This window comes from Channa argus, chromosome 6 (assembly GCF_033026475.1).
Source record: "Channa argus isolate prfri chromosome 6, Channa argus male v1.0, whole genome shotgun sequence".
NCBI classification, from domain to species: domain Eukaryota; kingdom Metazoa; phylum Chordata; class Actinopteri; order Anabantiformes; family Channidae; genus Channa; species Channa argus.
In genome coordinates, this window is record NC_090202.1 from 7,862,082 (window position 1) to 7,874,218 (window position 12,137).

The following is a 12,137-nucleotide window of genomic DNA, read 5'->3' on the forward strand; positions in this document are numbered from 1 at the left end:
TAAAACCATTTGGCTGCACTGGTGATTTAGATAATGTTGCTGATCATTTATTTTACATTTTCAATTATTGACATTAGCTTGTAGAAAAATCATTTTTATGTTTAAAAGTTAGGCCCAAAGGATATATATTGTGTTAATCATGATACAGTAATAAAAAGAAATAAAAGAAGGAAACTCCCAAGTGGGTGAATAGCTTTTATAGGCCCAGTGTGATGGAATAACTTCCATCCATAGTTTTTGTGAACACCACAGAACATTGCATTCATTTTTTATTGTCATATTAGCATATACAACGATAAAACTGTATTATAAAAATTACAGACTGTAACTCGTTGGAATTTAAAATGCTACATTATTTTGCTTTTCTGTTATACTAAAAGTATAATATGACATGTACAATCTACAGTGTTGAAGCATCTCAAAAGATCAAATTTATTGTCACATTTTTCCCATGACATGTTTCTTTGTGTTTTTCTCTGGTTTAATCAATATGATGTAGCATTTAGGTGCAAAAATGCAAGTTAATAAACCAAATGCTGAAGATAAAATTGCAAATGTTTCCACAGCTACAGTGAACTTTCCAGGAGAGCTGATGTATGCTGGGATAAAGGTGATCCAGACAGCACAGAACATCAACATGCTGAAGGTGATAAATTTGGCTTCATTGAAGTTATCAGGCAACTTCCTTGCTAGAAATGCCAGGACTAAACATACTATTGCAAGGATCCCTATGTAACCCAGTACAATGTAGAAAGCGACCTCAGAGCCTGGGTTACATTCTAAAACTATTTTCTTATCGGTGTATCTGAAAACCATGTCTGGGAAAGGTGGGTTTACCTTAAGCCACAATATACATATCACTATCTGAACCACAGTGCAGGAGCAAACTATGATCCTTTGCTGTGCAGGACCAAACTTTGTTGCAGTGTTGTTGCCAGGACATGTGGCTTTGAAAGCTGTGACAACAACTATTGTTTTCCCCAAGACGCAGGAAATACAAAGTGCAAATGTCACACCAAACGTTGTGTGGCGGAGCATGCATGTCCACACTGTGGGTCTGCCGATGAAAGTGAGAGGACAGAGAAAACACAGCAAAAGAGAAAACAACAGAAAACAGCTGAGCTCAGAGTTGCTGGCCTTTATCACAGGAGTTTCTCTGTAACGAATAAAAACCATCACTATGGCCAGTGACAGGGAGGCTCCTAGCAGGGACACAACTGTGATAGCAATTCCCATTGGCTCTTGAAATGTCAGGAACTCAATAGTTTTAAGAATGCACTCATCTTTCCTCTCATTAGACCAGTATTCCTCTGGACAGGGAGTGCAGTCTGTTGCACCTGATGAGCATGAATGGAAATTATTATTTTTATTATTATTAAGTTACACACCTGGAAATCATATTTCCACAAAATAAAATAATTCTTATATGACAAATATAATTAATTTTAATGAAAGAAAATACAAAATGATGCAGATACATTAAGCAAAAATTTGTTAACATGAAATATACACTGATCAGCAATAGCATTAAATTCACTCAGAGCTGTGGCTATACAGCTCTTTACCTAAGAAGTTACTATGCATCTGACCAGCACTAAATTTCTGTATCTGTGTCATAACATTACCATCACCTGGTTCTTTTAATGTTGTGTCGGACTGGGGTATGCAAAAGTTCTATTCATGTCATGTAATTCACTTGTGCATGATTCACTTCGGCATACAGGCTTTTGCTACATGTCTGTTACCTGTTAAATTGGCTATTGTTCCATCAGCACATGGGACACAATCAAAGCAGCAGGTGGGTTTTCCTTTAATTTGAGCTTTTCTAGACCCAAGTGGGCAAACATTAGTGCACAATGATGTTGGAACCTGAAAAATAAAATCAGCTAAGAATCATTGCGTTTTGAAATGTGCGACAGAGTTTTTAGTTGGATTGTTGTATCGTGTGAAAAAAAATCTTTATGATTACCGTTTTTCCTGTCCTCCACACAATCTTTTCCTCCTGGATGCTGAACTCATAAGCACCATTAGAAACAAATGCAAAACGACCCAGTGTCACGTGTTGCACTTGCCCATTAATTAGCTGCCAGTTAATAAGTTCATAATTAGCTGGAGGGTTGCCATTCTTATCAAAGAACACAGTGTCCCCAAACCGAGTTGTAAAATATACACCTCGTAAATGGGCAGTGACCTAAGTGAGGAACATAGTTTATGTAGTGTTTTTATTAACTTCTACACAGACATATATGTTAAGTTTAATTGCAGACAGTTGATGGTATTTTAGATTTTATTACCACTCTTTCTCACCTGTTCAGGCTGAATTTCTGATATATTCAAACATGGCCTCGATGTTTTATTTCCAGCCGGTTGGCAGAATACCAGCTGATGTAGGGCATGTGCAATGGCATAAACTGCTTTATACACATTATAGGTTTCTCTGAGCTCAGTTACATCAAAGAACGTATCCTGGGAATTCATTAAGGTCTCATTGCCTGTGCATATTTTATGTGTTGTCTCGTTACCAGTGTGTTCCCCAGGTAAAACAGGTCTGCAACCCACCACAATCTCCCAGAAATCTCTCACAAATGCTGCACTTGGATCTTTATAAGGGCTAATGCTCGTGAGAAACGGCTTTAGGTTTGGCATAGCCATCTTCTGCACCACAAATCCCAGAGTGCCACCAAAAGCTTGGTAGATTTCTGGTGTGGAGGGTCGAGGTGCTGTTATCCAAGACTCACTTGCAATCCACTGAATTCCTGTTATGTTTTGTTTCACTATCTCTCTCATCAAAGGATAAAAGTCACCCTCGGCAACAAAAGCCAGAATAACTTTGACAGTTGACTGTCTGATCATTTCCACAACATCCAGTATTTTATCCATAGTGTATGTTCGTAGAACTGTCCCAACAAATGCAATACAAACCCCAAACTTTTTAACTTCTTCAGTAAATGCAAGGATTCCATTTCGACCATAATCATTATCTGACTGTATAACCCCGATCCACTCCCAGCCAAAATGTTTGACCAGTGCTGCCAAAGCTTTTGCCATGAAATAGTCACTGGTGGCTGTCCGAAAAAACGTAGGATATTTCATTCGGTCACTTAGGCAGGCACATGTTGAGAAATAACTTACCTAAAAGAACAACAAAACAAGTATAAAAAAAGTGCTAAACATGCACTAAATTTTATAGAACAATTAGAAACATCATAAAATATATCATTCATTCTCTTACGATTGGCAGATGAAATGGTCCTAGTGTCCCAGCAACAGCTATGGACTGAGTTGATCCTGATTCTGCTATAATGGCAGATATAGCTGGAGGACAAGGGGATGTCGACCCCATGTCTTCTAGTCCACTAGCTAGTGCTAGTGCAGCACGTAAAGCATTTGTAGGAGATGCACAAGAGTTAAGGATCCTGTAGCCAAGAGAGATGTTTGGCAGTATAGCAGGATCTTTGTTGATTTCTTCAATTGAAAATATCATCAATTGTGTCCATCGAAAAGCTCGTAGGTCTAATCTAAAAAAAATGAGGTGAATAAAACAAGTTATAAAATAACAGAACTGCTACTCGTACACTGTGGCAAGTTTGCGAGATAAATTTAGGTCAAACAAACTAATACCTACCCTGCACATTTCACTTCGAGAGGCTGCCTGTCAAATGTAGAAGTGCTGACAATCTCTTGGATGAAAACCGGGAATATGCCCCCTATCATTATGTCTCCCTGTTTAAACAAACTTGGCATGTTAAACCTGCCAAATAATTCACAGCTACAAACAATTTTCAGATAGAAAACAGATACAGAGAGGAGAATAGCATAGCTCTCTGAATGTTTGTTCTGCATTTTTAGCAGATGAGGACACAGCTCTAATAAATGTAGGAGGACGCGCTCTCTTCATAAAAAGGTAAGGTGTTTCCCAGAGGACCCAGCAATGTTGGAATGGTTAAACTGGCACAACAGGGAATGGTGTCACAAACAATGCTCTATAGTATATCTCCAATCCTCATACATCACATGCACACACACACACATGCACACACACATACATACAATCATGTAAGTAAAATGTAAACATCAGTCAAACCACTTCTTTCATAGTGTAATTTTATATTTTTATTGTATTGTTTTTGCTTCATTTTGTGTAGTGTAGTAGTATATTTTTATACTTTTAGGTTTATTTTTCATCTTGTATTTATTTATTTTTCATCTATCATTAATTATTTTTGTGTCTTTTTATTGATTATTCGTACTTACATGTACAGTATTTATTTGGGACATTTTTACTAAGCTATTTACAGAACATGTGCACTGTTTATTTTCATTTTCATTATTTTATTTCCTCTGTCTTTACCTCACAAACGAATGCATCAAAATCTCCCTCATTATGCATACTTGTGGGATGAATGAATGACAATAAAGTTTTGAATCTGAATCTGAATCTGAATCTGCTTAGCAGCTTCTCGCTGGCTGCACCAGCTCTACTCAATTATAAGTGATTGTCTAGTAATACTCTGCTTGTCTTTTCATATTTAACAGTGTTCTACTCACAAAACTAAAGCATTCAAACACTTTGCTTGAGACCTGGGGTAGAAATTTCTATGCAGTTGTTTGGAAGAAAATGTAGCACTAAAGCCACTGACAGACGTTTATCAATGTAGTACAATATGGTAAAACATTTAAATTGATTCTGGCATTAAGGTTTGTCCAGACCAGATCTGTAGAAATTTAGTTTTACTTTTTTGATTCTAAAATGAAAGGACAACAATAAAAGGAAAATCACAAATATGGAGCTGTAGATGGCTGAAAGTGTGTCTGTTCCTCCAAACGTATGTACAGCAGTCTGTAGTAAATATGCCACCACATGGTGGTTTGGCCATAACATGCAAATTACTACACGCATATATATATATATATATATATATATATATATATATATATATATATATATATATATATATATATATATATAATATTTTTTTTCTCATATTTTTGTAACAGATTTTGATAGCAGTCGTGTTCAATCAGATTGTGTTCACACAGACAGCTAACCAGAATATTGAACATGAAAGAAATTCAACCAATAAATTGGGAAATAATCTGAAATTTGCGGTTCCAGAAAATAACCTGGGCTACACAAGCATTAATATAATTTCTATTTCTGCTTCTGAACCAGATGTTTTTCTTCCTCTTTGGTTCTATCATGGAAATTGTCACTCCATCTTCCAGTATTTTAATTATTTCTTATTTCCTTGTTTAGCCTATATCACTTTGATCATTTTACTGTGTTAATTTTATTTTCAAATAATAGTTAATGTGATTTCTTTTTTGTTAATTTGTTGTTTTATGTCAGTTTCGTGGTCATTATTCTTCAACTCCTTCTTTATTGATGAAAAGGTTCTTTGTATTTTGCTGAGAGAGGCAATGTGGCAAAGGACATGGGTTAGATGTGCTTTATGTCAGGGATTCTTTATCTGTCCTTTTTGTTATTGTTATGGCAAGTTGTATACAGTGTAACTGTTTTATATACACTGTTTTATTTTTATTTTTTCCTCTGGATATACAAACGCCTAAAGGTAGTGTTACAATACATTACATTTATCAATATATCCGTCATCTGTAAACAATTATCCTGTTCAGGGTATCGGGTGGCTGGAGCCTCTTCCAGCTCTCATGGGGCGAGAGGCGGGGTCCACCATGGACAAATCGTTAGTCTATCAGAGCCGGGGAGACATGGGTAGAACATGTAAATTCCACACAGAAGGTAGGAGTGCTAACCACTCCACCACCTAGCTGCCCCCAATACATCACAATGAAAAATAATTTCATCACCCCAGCTCTCTCCACTGTTTATCATAGATCTGACACAGAGATGGACATCAATCCATGTCATGTTTACACACAGGCACTTTAGACACAATTTCATTTAGTATTTAGATTGTGGGAGGAAGCTGGAGTACCTGGAAGAAATCCATGCATGCATGGCGAAAACATGCTGCAGTAATTCCACACAGAAAATAACCAGTTGGCCCATTAATATGTAACAGTAATGAACTTGAAATGTTAGGTGTTGTTACTATACTATTTTGCAGCTTTCTAAACTATAATAGGACATTTCTTGAAAAATCTTCATTCAGTTCAATTCATGAAATATAAAACATACAGAATTATTTCTAATTCGTTTTATATTGTTCGCCACAATTAGCTGATTAAGCACCTCTCTAAATTCATCTAGTACATCCAGTGTACTGGATTTAAATAAATTGTAAAAGTTGTCTGAGGTGACATTAGATATATCTCTCTATTCTGTAACTACATCAACAATCATAATAGCCAATGTAACAAAGTCATATTGTGCTATGATAATAAATTCACCATTAATATCGATTAAAAAAAACAGGAGACATTTATTTTTGTTAAAAATAAATTTAATATACTTGAGCTCTGCATCTGTGTTTGCTGCCATCACATATCTCAAATGAAAGCCAATTCAACTCATGGATTGCACTGTCAATGTACAGTGTCTGCTTAATGAAAGATATATTCATGAAAAACACAGATATCTGAGCTGTTGAAGATGTTAATGGGAGTAGTACTCACGTTCTATAAAATGTTTTCTTTTTGTTTTTTGCTTTTTTTAGAGCAAATATAAAAAAAAACAATAGCAAGAAAGTGTTCAGTTCCATATTTGCACAAAAAGATGCTTGAAAATGAACCTTAAATTAGCCTGTTGATTTTAATAACCAGCACATACTTTATTGGTACCCGTGCATTCTGTAGACAGGTCACCAGTTGCATGTGTAAGAAAATACTCAAAAAATTCAATTTAGTGAGGATGGATTGTAGCAAACTGGGGAGTGTAACAAACATACAGTACAAAGTAGCCAGCAGCTCTAACTGCCTTAAAGCAGACCAACATTTCATTGTGGATCCCACACTACCTTCAACAACTATGTGTTCAAACCAGTGTTTTACATTCTTATGTGGAAAAGAGGGGCTAAACGTCAGCCAGAGAAGCAACACAGTCACAGGCAGAGCCCGGAATTTCTGCTGTGTGGGACAGAACAATGTGACAACAGTATGCGTAGTCCTGCAGGCCAGTAACATGTGTACAGCTCTCCCCAGAGCACAAGAGAGGCAAATGACAAAAGAGATCTCAACAACTATCTGGGACCATTCAGTGGACTGATGGATTGTACGTGATGATGAAAACCAGCGGAATGTCATGGTAAAAAGCATCACCACTGTGGCGTCAGCGCCATGAGCAGGGCTCCCCCTATTTGGTGATATTTTTTCTCTTGTCATATAGATTCCAAGAAGTAATAAAGCTGCCAGTAAAAATGTTCGAACCCATCTGCTGTGGATTGTAAGTTGCACACTCTCCACGGTGCCGGTGTATGCAGTAAATTTGATGCCACCTAAGAATGAAAGAAAATGTTTACTTTTTAAAAAAAATTAATTAAAATACTTTTTGTGAATGAGAACATCTTTATAAATGTACCTGTTTGTGTTACAAATGTTTCTTTTTGCCAGTGAGTTGCATAGAACTTTGACAGCATCTGATGACACACACACACACACACACACACACACACACACAACACAGATTTTTGCAAATGCAAATAGGCAATATGGCAAAACATTTATACACATATATTGTAATAAGATATTAAATTTGTTAGAGCTGTGCAATAACATTTGTACTGTGGTTACATTATGGTGAGAGGTTATGTATTTATGCACGTGTAGAAGATTTATCAATATTTTATACACTTATGTTCAACGCTCACAATGTTCCTGTGCAGTCCACAAACAGCAGGGAGTATGTCTTTTCACATTCCTTATATCAGCACATGCAGGTCCTCTGCTCTGAGGCTAAAATGTGAAATGCATTACCTGATTTTCTAAGATTAAGTACAACTAATAATTACTGTAAGTTGAATGATCTTAAAATTTACAGTATTACATTTCAACTGCATTTACTATAGCTCCCCAGCAGGAATGAACAGCAATGATTCCTGAGAGACTGAGGCAGAATTGTTGTGACATGCATAAGTGGACTTGCAAACCTGTGTGCAGCAGATCTTGACATAACCCTCTTGGCTTTCAGACAGGATGATGATTTCTGGAACTGCAGACCTAAGTTCTCTGCACAAAAATCCTTGAAGGATTTTCACCTTAGGGTTGCATCCCCTACAGATGTAGTTACAATCCATTATTTTACACTGATCCACTAGAACAGGGGTAATGATGTGGGAGCACTGAGATGCAGCTCGCATGAGAACAGACAAAGGATAGACACTGCTGTGATAATCAGTCTCTCTCTGCATGAAGGAAAGTTACAGCAAACAAATTATAATTAATATGTTTTAGAAAAATGCATGAGCAGACATAAAGTTTACACACAAGAATGAAAATATGTAATTACGGAGTGAAAAATTTAAATTCAGATTTCTTTTCACATACAATACTAGAAACATATTTCTTCCTTATAATGTATTTAACTTTTTCTATTGCTCACCTCTACTAGGAGTAAAAGACAGTTGCTCCTGGACAGGAAATATACCAACAATGGTTGAATTTTTCTTTTGGAAAAACAGTTTTGCATCTCTCTATGCATCGTCTCCTCCAGTCTTTGCAACAAGCTCCTATTGCCATTAAAGAGCATACAGTTCAAACTCACATCAGAAAAGAGGATGCTATATTTTGTGATCCTCCTCAAGCCAGCAGAGCTAAGAAAAGTACATTTGTCAAAGTACACGAGGATCACTTAATGATTACAATATGTACCAAATGATCAAGTATTTAAAACCCTGCTGCAATCCATTGCATTAGCCTAGATCTGTGCACCATTTGTAGCAAGAGACACAAGTTAAAGTGAAATTTAAAAAGCTCAAAATTGTGAAATTCTGGTGAAACAGCATCTAACAGAGCAATGTGAAAAGCATAGTAACAGAGCCCCAGTCTGTAATTACAGTACAAATTGTAAGTGACTCATAAAAGCTTCTCTAGAGATAGTCTAATTGTCTTTTAAGGGGTGTCTCAATATGCTGTTTAGGAAGGTAATAATTTAGGGTGGATCCCCACTGAGGAAATCATTAAATTACAATTTAATTGCTGATGAATCGTTGGGAAACCGCACTGGGGTATCCATATCCTTAAATTAAAAAAAAGCAGGTTAATGAGCAATAAACACTTTGAGGAAATGCCAACCAAGGCAAGTTATAAGCAATACACAAGTGGAGGAAATGTAGAAAAGACTATAATTGACCAGCCATTTACTCACCTGTCACATGTTAGGGTCTGTTGTGTTTTGTCATGAATAACAACATTTCTATAAGATGCGTTTGAGCTAAAACCCCTTGTCTCCTCATCATGGCCATACTGACTGAGATCAGCACACTGGTCCAGGCTGAGCCATGTGCCAGAGGACATCATCCCAGTGAACACAAGAGTTAAGAAGACAAATGTGACTGTTGTCATCTCAAAGCCTCGCCTTTGGCACAGTCACATTTCTTGGGAGGATGTGTTTTATAGCTTCCTCTCTGCTACCCAGGTGTTGGAGTTACTTTTTTTTTTGTACTAGAAGTATGACTTGAAGGATGTGAGGCATGAAGAATAAGTCTCATAAGAATACTTGCAGATCATACAGTGTTGAGAGTAATTTTGGTAAGTCTATAAACCAGTACTACAGTAATTACCTGTACATATGCCTCTTAAGAAGTACATTTTATTAACAAGAATAATGTTTCTTACTATTTGAGATTCCCAGTTTAATTGGTTAACTATACTAAGTAAATGGTCACTTATATAGCATTTTTATCCAAAGTGCTTTACAATGTTGATTCCCATTCACACACACACTCACAAACACACCGATGGCGGTGGCTGCTATGCAAAGTGCTCACCTGACCCACCGGGAGGAACTTGGGCTTCTGTGTCTTACCCAAGGACACTTCGACATGTAGCCGGGAGCAGGGATTGAACCACTGACCCTGTGGTGCATGGACGACTTCCTTTACCAACTGAGCTACAGCCTCCCTTATAGTCATTAAAGGACCTCACTGATACTGAACTTTCTTATTTTAGATCTAGTTTGAGTATTAGATGTAAATAAATTCCATTAAAGTTTCGTATGACTTCCCTACATTAAAATATGTCTCTGGTTCTAGTTGAAAAATGCCTCCAGATGGCATCACTTGGAGGAACTTTCAATTCATAATCTTCAGCTCCAACTGTGGAATTTGTATTCATAGTCAATCTGCATTTCCAGAGCTCCCAAAGATGACATCTCTTAATGATGAAAAAGGTGATGTCATCTGGAGAAGTTTTTCAGCTAGAAGTAGAGAAATATTTTAATATATGGAGGTAAGAAGGAAACTAACCTGAAGCCATAGAAAAGCAAGTTGGAAATTAGTTAAGTCGCCCTTTGATGAAGAGGCCTACGTAGTCTTGGTTTGTGATCATAAATGAGAAATGATGACTAAAATACGTAGGAGAGACTGAACTGTGTGGCCTAGTTTATATGTACTTGGCTGTTTTTATATGGAGCTAATTTGGTGCAATATTCATATCTTTAATTTATGATTTACAAATTTAGATGTATTGTAAGTAAAATTTGTACTTGTATTTGTGCAAAACTGTGCACAAAGAAAGTCTTTCAAGTACAAATCTTGTTTTGCATCTACAAATCTTGATTTACACGTCTGGATCTCGAGTTGATCATCTGTGGACCTCATCCTGTCCATACAAACTCAATCAGCCACACAGATCTTTTTTGCACTTTACTTAAAAAGTATTTGTATCCTACACTGGCCAGTCTCGAGAGGTATTTTACATAGAAAACTGAGAACTACGTTATCCTACCTGCATCTGTCCAGGTATCAAGGCGAATCCGAGGCAACGACACTGTCATTGGCTGAGCCACTTATCACCCATTGATAAAGGTGAGTCTATTTATTTAAGACAGAATCTAATGTTAGCAAGAAACTGCATGCTAACTAGCCTCCTCCAAGTTTAGTGGCTAACGCTATGATGCTAATGTTGCTGCTTAGCTGGTGTTTTCTCAACTAAGGCACAATAAACATAGATAGATAAATAAATTCCATCAAAATTTTTGGTTTATTAACCCGGTTGTTCCTTGGAGGTCCTGATAGCCTTTTAGCTCCATCTTGTTTGCATTACTTATGACTTTGTGCACAAAAATGTACAAATGTAATTTCGCACACTTATTCATATACAAGTACAAATTTGATTTAAACTGCATTTACATTTGTGAATCATAAAATACACATTCAAACTATTGCATCATGCGTGAAAGCTTTACTTCCCCACCCATGGGAAAACTAAAAGATGGTGTGTGCGAGAAGATTGTGTTCTCACTTGCAGCTCCTCTGGTTAAAGTCTAAAGAGGTTCAGTGTTGCAGTGTATGTGTGAAAGCAGCTCCTTAGACCATTATTGTGCAATGTTGGATTGAGCCAAACTACCGCTGGCATTGACATTTCTAACTGGACTTTTTACATGATTACACATGAACACTCAAATAGGCAAAGAATGCATAGGATTTGGCCTTTGTTGTCTGTGCACAAAATATTCAAAGTCAGCCTCTCCTGCATGGCTCAAAATGTCAGAGAGCCCGGGAGTAGCAGTAGTCAAACGAGTTAGGGGCTGAATGACGAGAGGCAGTGGCATCTGTTACATATTAATTGTGTTGTAACGCATGAAAAACATGGCCTCCCTGCACAATCCTACACAATGGATTCTCTGTGAATGAAACCATTTTTTTCAGGCATCCGATTAGCCAGCATGGTTCTACGGTCAGGGCTGTATTGTTGCCTGTTGGTTTGGTATTCTACATTTTTATGTAGATAAAGATTTTTTTTCAAGCACTGCTTGTGTAGACAAGCAGGTAGCAGGGAAACTTATTAAAAAAAAGAAGAAGTAATTTGTTTTAAGACAAAGCATTAAAAACACTTAAAGGTGCAGTGTTTAAAATTTCATAAGATCTATTAGAAAACAATGCAATATAGTATTCATAATTATGTTTTCATTGGTGTGTGCAAACACATCCATTAAAACCAGTGCAGGTTTTTATCCAGATGAAAACGTGTCCTTGTCCTGGCTCTCAGACTCTTGAGTT

General features: G+C 36.8%; 1 protein-coding gene across 1 annotated transcript; it reads right to left on the reverse strand.

The window, feature by feature from the left end:
• Positions 1–438: 438 nt before the first annotated feature.
• On the reverse strand, positions 439–4,383 carry LOC137129198 (extracellular calcium-sensing receptor-like). The gene is made up of 7 exons (XM_067508131.1): positions 4,352–4,383; positions 3,626–3,769; positions 3,233–3,518; positions 2,308–3,132; positions 1,970–2,191; positions 1,746–1,869; positions 439–1,337 (listed from the first exon to the last, which is right to left on the reverse strand). The coding sequence occupies exons 1-7, from the start codon at positions 4,381–4,383 to the stop codon at positions 439–441; spliced, it is 2,532 nt and encodes an 843-aa protein (XP_067364232.1).
• Between the last annotated feature and the right edge of the window lie 7,754 nt (positions 4,384–12,137).

What these genes read in the sequence shown, in the direction of transcription:
- LOC137129198 (XM_067508131.1), bottom strand. Translation starts at nt 4,383, where the DNA reads ATGAGGGAGATTTTGATGCATTCGTTTGTGAG. An exon ending in GACCATTTCATCTGCCAATC is followed by an intron (nt 3,133 to 3,232) that starts GTAAGAGAATGA and finishes TTGTTCTTTTAG; the next exon opens with GTAAGTTATTTCTCAACATG. An exon ending in AACAATAGCCAATTTAACAG is followed by an intron (nt 1,338 to 1,745) that starts GTAACAGACATG and finishes CATGCTCATCAG; the next exon opens with GTGCAACAGACTGCACTCCC.